Source organism: Callorhinus ursinus, unplaced genomic scaffold (genome assembly GCF_003265705.2).
Source record: "Callorhinus ursinus isolate GAN/ISIS: 27379988/994484 unplaced genomic scaffold, GSC_fseal_2.0 scaffold4, whole genome shotgun sequence".
In the NCBI taxonomy this organism is placed as follows: Eukaryota; Metazoa; Chordata; class Mammalia; order Carnivora; family Otariidae; genus Callorhinus; species Callorhinus ursinus.
Genome location: NW_027397066.1, coordinates 140,578,117 through 140,590,914, shown reverse-complemented (window position 1 = coordinate 140,590,914; position 12,798 = coordinate 140,578,117). Strand labels below are relative to the sequence as shown.

Below are 12,798 nucleotides of genomic sequence, written 5' to 3'. Positions count from 1 at the left end.
CACCAAATATGGGACATGAAAATATACTAAAATTTGGTTCTGTAATTTAAAATTAAAGCTGATCAATAATAATTCTTTGTCAAAAAGGCATTTTAGGTATCAGAATATTCTGCTAAGGAGGCCATACATTATTTCCAATGTGGTGGAACATTATTCTCTATAAGGTGGTTTAGAAATGCTGTCACCTAGAAATAAATTGATGAATCACTTCTTCTGGTTACGAATCTTATATTTATTACATTCCAAATGTTTTCTCCCTGTCTAAATTCCCTTTCTGCATTTTGCCTTTTTGAGTATTTCATAAAAATGGATGGTAGGATATCCTAATGGAATTCTTACCCTGTGCTACAATGTTCCAAATTCCAGTATTTTACCAATAACCTTTTACCATCAAAAATCATTCAAATATCCTTTATGCACAGTGCATTCTTCACTTCCAGTATAACTTTATTGTAGTTCTCTCTTAACTTAATGTTAAATATCACATTTATCCCTAACAAAGAAAATCTCACACTTTAAATTACTTCAAATTACCTTTAAAGAAGTTGGCAGCAAACCCTGCCTTGTTCACAGTTCCATCAGAAACAAATTTCATCCACAAGGTATTGGAGGTAGATCTGATATCTTCAGGTTTATCATAACCACAGAAACGCCCTATCAAAGGGCTATTTTCACTGGTTCCATCTCGAACTTCTAGATAGTCATAGGCACAGTTGTCATGTCTTTCAATCTGCAACAATAAAAATATGGGAAGATATATCTAATCAATAGATAAAACAATTTTTGTAGAAAGAGCATTATGTGTTCTCAGTGCCATGGTACTGACAGGGTCATATAATAAGTTACACCAAATGAGAGCTTTTCTTGTGAGTGTGCATGGCAATATCTATACCACCCATGAATAAAGGGCCTATTTTTCTGGTAGACAGAGAGAGATACAAAAATCTATGGAACAGTGCATCCACATGCATCACAATCAACAGAATCAACTGCCTTTAAAAAAAAAATTAGAATGCAAGTAGTAATCCTTTGGAAAAAAGAGTTTAAAAAAATCCAAACAAAATTACCATTAAAAATCTGGACCAGATATTCTATAAGCAATGTATAATTTGTTCTGAAACATAAAAATTGCTGATAGTTCATCAACAAAACTGTTATCTTATTCACAGAGAAGCTTGATTCAAATTCTGTTGATAAATATTGCACTGTTTAAAGTTTTAAATCTCTTTTTAAAGGAAAATTTGATAATTTAAAATGACATACTTCCTAGTCTATGAAATTCTTTACCCATAGTCAGCATAGCAGTAGATAGACTACTGTATGTAGAATCAGCACTGGCTATTCGTTTCTCAAGGTAATATGGCTGTTCAGTTGACCCCATTTACCCCAACACACTCCTCTTAACCCATATAACCTGCAAGAACTCAATCTCTTTCCTTAAGCAACTAATTGCAAAAAAAAGTGCAGTACTATAAAACTTTATGAAGAACTTCATGTTCATGGACCTATGTTTTGGCTCCAAACTTCTAAAAACAACAAACCAAAATTTACAAATTGTTTTCAAATTATAAAACAATTTCTAAATAAAATTCTTACTTTTTTCCCACAGAAAATGGGTATTAGCCCCAAACTCTTAAGAAGTTAACTACTTATTAGATATTTAAAGCTAGAAAACACAGGCATCTAAAAGTATCACATCTTGTCAACTCACATTCAACATATAATTCACTAATTTATGGAATTCTTTATTTTAAAAAAAATGAATGTCAGAGAGTACATTCATTCCATGGAACCATGACCTGAATGGATGAAACTGCTGGTACAGTTGGTTCAAGAATCTATTTCTTTCATTCTTTTTTTTTTTTTAATTTATTTTTTGCCAGCGAGAGAGGGAACACAAGCAGAGGGAGTGGGAGAGGGAGAAGCAGGCTTCCCGTGGAGGAGGAAACCCGATGCGGGGCTTGACCCCAGGACCCTGGGCCGAAGGCAGACGCTTAATGACTGAGCCACGCAGGCGCCCCTTGAAGAATCCATTTCATGATTTGTCAATACATTACAAATGATAATCTTCAAATTAGATAGCATAAAGACAAATAGAAAACAACAGAGTTTGAAGGACAGATTAGATCAGAACTAATTACTACATTTGCTGCTTCCCTTTTCCCAACCACAAATCAGGATTCATTCACTCCTTCAACAAATATTCAGTGCCAATTCTATGCTAGGCACTCTCGTCACTGCTTGGTGTGCATCCTTTAGCAAAATAACAAAGAGCCTCACCCTCCTGGACCTTACATGCTACTGATGGGTAGAGAGTAAAGGGATAACAAACAGGATAAATGATGAAATCATAAAATATTAGCAACCAATAAATTCTATGGAAAAATATAAAGTGAAACAAGATGAGAAGTATGAGAAGTGGGGAAGTGAAGGTTATAATTTTAAATTATACCGTCAGTAGGTACTCATTGGGTTTGATATACAAATCTTGTTTTTTTCCTAAAAATGTATTCTCTTTGTGTGTGGAATTTGGGGAAAGAATGGGAAAATGTTCACTATAAAAAGTATCTCATTTTTAAAGAATATTTTTAAGACAACAGCTGTTTAAATAGAGAGGTGGCCTGGGAGAGCAAGCAGTGACACTAGTAACTTAGTCACCAGGGATGACAAGGCCAATCTGACCAGCTATATTATATGCTGTCTTCTCTCAGCTTTTAATATACTCCTTTCAAAATCAGAGTTCTCTATAAATATAAGAACATTTCCAGATGGCCAAAGGCCTTTCTTCGGTCAAGGGGACACATAAAATAATATCCCAAACTCTCCAGATATAGACTTGATAAAAGAATAAGCAACACTGAACTAGTGACAAACTGTAGAAAAGAGCAAAAGCTCTCAGCAAGCTCTCCTCACCTGCCTGAGTGGCACAGAATGAACTGCTCCTGACTCAGGAATCATTTTGGAAGAAAAGGGAAAGAATGAATCAGAAGAAGAAAGGAAGTGAGAATACACAATAAAGAAGCTGCTTTTCATAGGTCACCTAAGAAAAATAAAATTGGTTTATATTATAAGCCATACTAGAATAAAAAATAGGCTAATTAGAAAGGGTTTTTTAATCACTATTTTGAGGAGATAATGGCTTTCAAAAATTACTATATTAACAAGGACGTAAACAAGAGAGACACTACCAAAAACGAAACCAAAAAAATTGTATTTCTTCAGTGGTTAAAAAGAAATAGGATAATGGATATTTCCCTGTACATAAAATTCACTCTGTTCTTTTAATATAATAGAGCTCTTTAAATTTTAATTTAAAGTACCTGCATATTCGCTGGTTACTTAGTAAAAAATTAGAGGTTTAAATATTTTAAATGATAAAGTAAATATTTCATGGATAAAATGCACAAAAATGGCCAGTTTTAAGATTAATTCTACTGGTACCTATTTATGAATTATTAATTATTTATTAAATATCATGCATTTTGTGTTAGGGGTAACTCAACAGAAACTTATACTGTATTTTCACAAAGTAAATGCCAACAGTTGTTCAACTGTCTAGAAAATAAAATGTACCTCATATATATGAATTTAGGATATTTAGAAATGCATTATCCTCATACAACAACACTCCTAGATATCTTATTAATGACCTCAATGATCTTTACATTTTTCAGTTTAACTGCATTAGATCTAATTGCAATGCGAGCACAATGAATCTATTGGTGTTAATTATAATTACACTTCTTCAACTACATCTACACAAGAGTAATGATGGTGAGCACAAATGAAAGTTTGAGTTCTTTTAATTATGTCATTTATGTAACATTTTCTCCAGCTATATCAATTACTTCATAAATTAATCTACAGAATAGATAGAAATAAATCTGATTGAAGCTAAAAAATGGGTAAGTCGGGCACCTGGGTGGCTCAGTCAGTTAAGCGTCTGCCTTTAGCTCAGGCCATGATCCCAGGGTCCTGGGATCGAGTCCCACATTGGGCTCTCTGCTTGGCAGGGAGTCTACTTCTCCCTCTGCCCCTCCCCTCTGCTTGTGCGCTATCTCTCTCAAATAAATAAATAAAATGTTTTAAAAAAGTGGATAAGTCCATTGGTGTTTTGCCAGTAAGCTCCATGAGAAAAAAGAACACCAAAGTCAATGATTTATAAAAACAAAAAAAAGAAAAAGCAGTTTCTTCTTGAGTTACAACATGGACACAGTTCATATCTGGAACCTGAATGCAATGTCATGCACAATTACACATGTAATAAATATATTTTGATAATGATGATGCTGATTTATTACAGACTTTAAGATACTCAAAGCATAAACCATATACAAATGTGGCAAGTTTATCATAATGTAAACAGACCTAATATGTACATATAGAACACAACGAAACTGATAGTAAGCTCTGAACAGTTTTTAGGAAACTGAAATTTAAATGACATTGGAAGTAGATTCAAACACACAAAAAAGGAAGAATGAGTACAAAGATTAGCCAGAAGGGATTAATATTACATTTCATTAGTATGTGGAGCTCATGCCTTTACCAGCAGGTTAGAAAAGAAGCATGGAAAAGCTGAGTGATGTTTATTTAGCAAGAACTAAAATAAATTAAATGTAACCTACAATAGCCTCTCATTCTAAAACTGCAAACTAGTGCAGAGATTTGTGGCAAAAAGAAGGGACCATGCCCAGACGTAGGATTCATTCGTACACTCTACCTTCATTTTATAATCAAATTTCCAAATAAATATTACAAAAACATCTACCTAGTTATTTGTAAAAAGCTCTGAAAAGCCCAAACTTTCTAGACAATGATTTCAATAAAAGATCTCCTATACTCTGTGAAAAACTAAAAATAGATTGAAAAATTCTCCATTTGATTCAACAATCCCACTTTGGGGTATAAATCTAAAAAACTGAAAGCAGGGGGCGCCTGGGTGGCTCAGTTGGTTAAGCGACTGCCTTCGGCTCAGGTCATGATCCTGGAGTCCCAGGATCGAGCCCCACATCAGGCTCCCTGCTCAGCGGGGAGTCTGCTTCTCCCTCTGACCCTCCCCCCTCTCGTGTTCTCTCTCTCATTCTCTCTCTCTCAAATAAATAAATAAAATCTTTAAAAAAAAAAAAAAGATGTTAGATAAAAAAAAAAAAAACTGAAAGCAGGGTCTGAAAGAGATATTTGTACCTTCTTGGTCATACCAGCATTATTCACAATAATCAAAGGTGGAAACAATCCAAATGTCCATCAATGAATGAATGAATCAACAAAATTTCAAATATACATGCAATGGAATGTTCTTCAGCCTTAAAAAGGAAGGAGATCCTTTCATGTGCCACAACACGGATGAACCTTGAGGATATTACCCTGAGTGAAATAAGCCATTCACAAAAAGGCAAGAACTGAATGATTCCACTTACATGAGGTATCTAGAGTAGTCAAATTCATAGTGACAGAAAGTAGAAAAGTGGTTGCCAGGGTTTGGGGGTAGAGGAGAGTTGTTTGGGGTATAAAGTTTCAGTTTTGCAAGACAAAAAGAGTTTTGGAGACCGGTTGCACAATGTGGATATACTTAACACTACTGAACTGTACACTTTAATTTTTTTTTTTTTTTTATCGCTTCTCGGCCTTTTGGCTAAGATCAAGTGTAAATTTTTTTTTATTTTACTATAATAATGAAAACAACGCTCTCCTATGACTGTTAGAATGTAGTTTTAAAATATAATTAATGTAATCAACTACGTAAATGATTAAACTTCTACAAATAATATAATTTAAAATTGTATACACAGGGAACAAAGCTAAAGTCATTATTTTTTGCTTTGGAGGAAAAAATGTTCAAGAAAAGTATGACTAAAAAAAACTGTAGATTAGCATTCGTCATTAAAAATTAATTTGGGGAATTTCCATATCTGTGTGGATTCCACATATATATACTACTACATACACTCTTGTTAAAATGATAAAAAAAATTAATTAATTTTAATAATGGGAAAAATCCAGCAAAGGCTAAGACATAATGCTATGAACAAAAAGAATTTTGTAAAAAAGGAGAAAAGCTTAGTAATAGAACATTATGTTAAAATTTGTTACTATCATATTTAATATTGCATTATTTAATATTATTTTAGTATTACTATTTAATATTAATATTAACACATAGATCATTACAGTTCAAAAACAGAATATATACATTCAACCATGTGACAATGAAAATCATGAGTCTGGGTTAGGTTTATTTTCACGTGACTTGAGTTTTTTAATGCTACCATTTGAGTTTTTTCTTTCATGACACAGTTACTTTTACATCACTCTTAAATTTAATAAATATTCACTAAAAACTTGTTATTGCCAGAAAATATACAATTGACAGTGTATAAGCAGTGGTGAATAAAGCAGACATGTCCCTGACTGACAAACATATGTTGATTAAACAACACAAATGCACAAATGAAGATAGTTATAAAGGAAAAGAATTAATAGTATGAGAGAATATAGATGCCTCTCTCCGGTACATGGGTTCAAGAGTGCAGAGGCCATGGAATTGATTTCAGTCACAATGCTACTAATTATGAACTATGTGACCTTGGGCAAGTTTATTTAAATGAACACATGCTAATCTTTCAGAGTAGAACTATAGCCTAAACCATAAATCTGAAGAGCTACTTAATTCTCTTTTAAGTCATCAACTGGTATATATATATATATATTTTTTAAGATTTTATTTATTTATTTGACAGAGAGAGACACAGCGAGAGAGGGAACACAAGCAGGGGGAGTGGGAAAGGGAGAAGCAGGCTTCTGCCGAGCAGGGAGCCCAATGCAGGGCTCTATCCCAGGGCCCTGGGATCATGACCTGAGCCAAAGGCAGACACTTAGTGACTGAGCCACCCAGGCACCCCTGGTATATATATTCTTAGCCAAACATCCAAAAACAGTGCATGGCAAACAGAAAAATGTTAACTAATTAAGATCTCTTTGTCTTGGCTTCCTAGGTCATTTAAAAGACTACTTAACTTAAACAATATAAAATATTTAAAGGAATTAAGGGGTTACTTTTAGTCAGGCAATCCTCGAAGTATCAAGATAAGAACTTTTGTTCATAGTTTACAATTGTGCAGCTTGCGGTAATGATGGGTAAGACTATTACACATTTGTGATTTTCATAAAGGAAGTATAACCAAATCAGAGTGTGTAGAAAGTCTGACAAGTACCTCAAACTTAATCCCACTTAAATTAATGTATGTGGGGATTTCAATGTAAACATAAGTAAGCTCTGGGTTTATTTCACTTCTTTTCTGCTTTATTGACATTTCTTTGAAGTTGTTACTATAAACATTTCCAGTCTCCCAAACTTTTTCTCTTCTGTATTTCTGCAGACTGAAAGTGCTCAAGCAAAACAGTAATATAGAGGTTTCTTTACAAATAACTCCAAAATGATTTCTGACATAATCTACCTCCATGTACAAATCCACTGCAGTATCGGCCTTAAGAAGCAATGCGTCAGTAACTACTAGAGAAGAAAAAGGTTCTCAAAGGTATAATTACAGATGTATCAGAACTCTATTGACCTCCAAATAGTATCCTTTCCCGTTCAAAGATACCTGAAATTCATTAACAAAGACCCTTGTTCAGATTTTCTTTCTGCACTCACGTTAAAATCTAAGTAACATGAGAAGAGATAAAGTCACAACATAAATTCACAGAAAGGTATAAATAACAGATAACTATTAAGTTCTTTATGGTAGAGTTCAACAAAAATGACGGACAAATTTGTCTTAAGCCCCTTTTTATCTGAAAGGGGAGAGTGTAACATAGAGAATAAAACAGTTACAAAAATAGAAACAGTTTTTGAATAAAGGCAAAGACTGATATCAATGAATAAAAACTTTTTTAAGTCAGACAAAACCACAAAATGCTGAGAAGTGGTGAGGACTTTTTTTTAATTATACATATTCAAAATAAAATGTAAAAGCTAAAGATTAAAAATATGTAAATAAAAATAAATTGATATAAACAGATGCAAATCAACTAAATGAAAAAAATCACTTAATGACCACTAGAACAAATTAAAAATACATACACAGTTGATTCTCAATATTCATGGTAGTTAAGTTCTATAAAGTTGCTGAAAACACTGAATTAGTAAATACTGATTCATTGCTTCTGGGAAAATAGAGAATTAGGTTCTTGTGAGCTTCTGATCACAAATCTTTTGTCAACCAATCAATACATAACCTTGTTTCATGTGTGTTTCTGTTTAAAGACACCTTAATATATGTTGCCAATTCATTAATACAACTCACAGCCAACTGCATTATAACGCATGCCTGAACAATGTTTATTTAACACATACATTTTCTCCATAAGGCACGTTCACATCATAGCTGGGGATGTGAATGTCAGATGACTCAAATATTTTGCAGTTCTGTGCATGTCCATGAATGACCCAGAAAGAGCAATGAGTATTGATTTGGAGGTTACAAATAAATTTTAGTTCATATGTAAGTTTGCGGATACAGAATCTATGTATAAAGAATATTGATTATACCTGGATTTTGGTGCTGGTTTAGTGCTTGCTTATATGATATTAGGTTAATGGCATAGGTTCATTTCCCTTATCTAGAAGATTTAGATGATACATTAGAACATCTCTAAATTCCTTGTCACGTCTGAATTTCTTAGAGCTGAGGATCTATCTAAATTGAGCCATAGGGCACATCAGGTCCTACATAATCTAAACTTTTCTTAGCTATCTAGGCTTGTTTCCTTTTGCATAGAAATTTACGTATCTTTGATAAAGGAAGGATATATTAATGTCTACTCACCATTCATCATGCACTCTCACACTCCCTTACCTATAATCCATCCATTCTTTCATTCCCCCCATCATCATGTATTAATCATGCATCTAGTGGTGTTGGAAATATGGTGATCAACAGGATAGGTTAAGATCCCTACCCTTTGGCGGTGATCCTTTTTAGTGAGACAGCAACCATGTAAATTAACAGATCCATAACATAAATTCCAGTAGTGATAAGTGCAATAAATTAAAACAGAATAATGGTTTGTAGACAATTGTAGGTAAGAATATATTTAAAATAGAGTTACCAGGCAAGGATTTTTAAGGAGGCAATGGTGAAGCAGAGATCCAAATGAAATGAGAGGAATAGAAGCATACATTTAGAGGTAGAAGAGCATCAGTGACAAATGCTGTAAGATCGAGTAAACTTGGTATTTCCAAGGAAGGGAAAAAAGACCAAAGAGATTAGCTCAGAGGGTGTGAGAAGGAGCTTGGGACCAGGCGTGGGTTGCCTTGGTCCAGGATCACTGAGTCTGGGCTTTATTTTAGGTGTGATAGAAAATCCCTGAAGGAATTTTTTTTAAGATTTATTTATTTATTTGAGAGAGAGAGAGAGAGAGAGAGCACATAAGTAGGGGGAGGCTCAAAGGGAGAAAGAGAGAGGGATAGAGAGAATTTCAAGCAGACTCTCTGCTGAGCACAGAGCCTGATGTGTGGCTCGATCTCACAACCCTGAGATCATGACCTGAGCCAAAATCAAGAGTTGGGCACCTAACCAACTGAGCCACGCAGGTGCTCCCCCAACCCCAAAAGAATTTAAGCATCGTGTTATGATCTAACTTACATTGTAAAAGTATCCTTCTGGCTGCTGTGGATCAGGATAGCAGGGCAAGAGTAGAGAGGTGACATTCTCACCAAGTTCCAAGAGAAGGAGCAACAGTGGGAACAGAGTAGTGGCCAGAAAGTTGGGATAAAGTGGCCATGTATGGGGCATTGTTGAAGACAAAGCAAATGAAATATGTTAACTGACTGGCCTCAGGGTTTAAGAGAAAAAGTGGAATCAGGGCTAGTTCTTGAGTAAATAGTGACATACCGAAATAGTAAATACTGAAATCTGGAAGACTGAAGAAGAGTGAGTTAGTGAGTAGGACAAGACAATCAAAGGTTTGGTTCTGGTCATCTGAAGATGAGAGACCTATCAGACATTTAAATATGTCCAGTATATGAACAAAGGAGGAAGAAACATAAGGAAATACAGCAAGATGAAGAAAAGACAGGAATCTAGAGATAACAGTTAACATGTGCTGTCAGCCAAATATGGCATGACATTTCCCCAATCCCAAATCTCAATCACTTGCTCAATCAACAAATATTTATTAAGCGACTACTCTCTGTCAGGCATGGTTCTAAGGGCCTGAGATGTAAATCTTTCCTACCTGACTTTCACTATCCTATTTTTGAAGAATATCACTGTAATATATTGGCATTAAAGAAAAAACTGCAAACCAACTAAGCCTTCTGCATCTCAGGAATTGTATCTCAGTTTTTAGATGCATGGAATTTAGTTTTAGATGCATTCTCTGACATCACTTATGTAATAGGAGAATTTCATAAAAAAATTGAATTATATATTGAAAGACAGTTCATCTCTTAATCATTTGGGCAACATCACAAAATACAAGTAATGTAGTCATTAGGTAGATAATTTTTCACCGAACCAGTTATTTTGGTCTAAATAGCAGGTGAATCCTATCCAGTTTTAGTTCACTGTTAGCAATAAGGTGGTCTATTTGAATAATGTTTGCAATATTATTGATCCGGTAAAATAACAAATTTCAAACATGAATCAAATAATCTCAAGAACCAAGGTTTCCAAAAATGCAAAATGATCAGGAGCATATAACACAACATCATGATCATATAAGAGAAGACAATTTTTTCATGATAAAAGGCTGTATGTCTGGGAAATTAAATGGCACATGCAAAGGGGTGGAGATAAAGTATATCACACAGCTTGCACATGAAGGTGAGAGATTCTCTGGGCTTATGGGTAATGCCTGGATTCCCCTGATGTTTCTGCTGTGGGGGCCGAGACACCAGCACACACCTTGCACTCAGGAATGATATACCCTGGCACTGCCTTCTGATTGCTTGGACAGAGAATGAGCCTTCTAATCAATGAAGAAATAATCTCCAGTTATGGCATTTGGAGATGAACCTACCTACCACCATCTCATCATTCCTTCCCATTTCATCAGTGGGCTCTCAATTTCTAGACTGATTCTTCAATTTAAACATGCTGTGGAATTCACGACAAAGTCCTCCATCTCTTGGCTTCCAATCCCTAACTCAGTTCCCCCAACCCCACTAAAATGACTCATTAGCCAGCTTGGTAGTTTTGGACCCAGACTTTGCTCCAGAATTCTGACTAACCTTTGGTTTATTGTGCCTTCATCTAATAATGTAATGTTGGTGCTGATCTCCTCCCTGATATATATTTTTGATGAAATTGAAAGCTAAAAACACTTAAATCTCTATTTCTGATATAAACAGTTTTCTGCATAATCATGAAAAGGAGAAAAATGGATTTTCTCCATAACAACAACAACAACAACAACAACATGATGGTCTACCTTTTAACCTCTTAGTTTAGAAGAGAAATAAAAGTTCTATTATTTAATGGACTCTTCAAGCAGTCTTGTGAAACAAGCCTGTGCCTTTCTCAAAAGAAACTATTGTCGGTACTTCAAACATTCTAATTCAAATAGCACAGATAATGTAAACTCACTTTAATCTTCTTGAAAATGTCTGCAACAAGAGGAAAGAAGAAGAAAAAAAAAACCTCTTTCACTCTTGATGTTACATTTTATAGGCAATCCTTTGCTTCTTTGCTGATTAAAAAGCTGATTCTCTGGTTCTTTGCTTATTTAATGAGGATCCCCTTAAATGGCACTGTCATTTATGGAGGATATGTTCCGTGAAGGGTGCCTGAAAGACTTTACCTCAAAGGCCTGAAAGGTCAATCCAACAAAGTAGTCTTCTGACACTGTTATTTTCCACACGCATTCCTTCATCGGTCTGTAGTCATCGGGATAATTAGGAGACTGAATCTGTCCTTCATTTTTACGTATCTCACCTCCGCAGATCGCTGAGGGTGAAAATACGCAAATAAATAAACCTAGACCTGACATTTCATTTTCATTTTCTTCTGAGATACCATTTTAGCTCAGTGCCTGTAGCTGAGTATATAAAGACCAGCTATAAAAAATCAAAGTTGGCTGGTTATACTGCTGTAAATATTTAGATGGTAAAAACCTAGTCAGTTAACTATAAATATTAGATAATAGCACGGGAATATATGATTTTTTTATCACGGTTTCTTCACATCTTTACAAAAAACAGTATTTTTTCTAACTTCTAAAAACTGTTTGAGATTTTGTAAATGTATTCTATGTGGTAGAATATTCTATCATATTCTATATGATTTCCTGAACTGGTTCTTACAGTCTTTTGAGCTCAGGTAAAATAGCTGATCAAGAGAGACGCTCCACAGAACTCTCTGGGCCTCTGGCAATGTGAGCTAGCATCATGTGCTCAACATCTGTGGCCCCATCCAAATAATCCCCTTGACGGCCATACAGCTAATCTCTACAACAAAATGCTTCCGTTTACTTAAAAGTTTAAGGGAAGCAGAAATCTCCTGTCTTCTAAATTACCTAAGCTCTTGTGCTAGCAGAGGCAGGCACAAGAAGGGTCTCTTCTGCCCACAACCTGGCAAAAAAAAAAGGGGGGCGATTTTTAAAGCCAGGATACACAATGCCAGTTTGTTGTTTCAGAGAAGTATAGAACAAAGCAGCTAGTAAATTCTCCCTTGAATGCTGACTCCCTCACTTAGACAAAGCATGCTCCAGAAATGTGCACAAGTACTTTCTGTGCAGTTTCCTATAACAGAGAATTTCAGCAGTATAGGCACCAAATAAACACAAATTTAGTAC

General features: G+C 34.8%; 1 protein-coding gene across 5 annotated transcripts in view; it reads right to left on the bottom strand.

The window, feature by feature from the left end:
- Positions 1-12,798, bottom strand: part of TLL1 (tolloid like 1) — a 216,871-nt gene that overhangs the window by 45,770 nt on the left and 158,303 nt on the right. For all 5 annotated transcript variants that reach the window (XM_073892462.1, XM_073892461.1, XM_025874003.2 and 2 more), the window contains 2 exons: positions 11,806-11,951; positions 535-730 (listed from right to left, as the gene is read on the bottom strand). In XM_073892462.1, the coding sequence (XP_073748563.1) occupies positions 535-730; positions 11,806-11,951 (342 nt within the window). The remainder of the gene's footprint in view (positions 1-534; positions 731-11,805; positions 11,952-12,798) is intronic.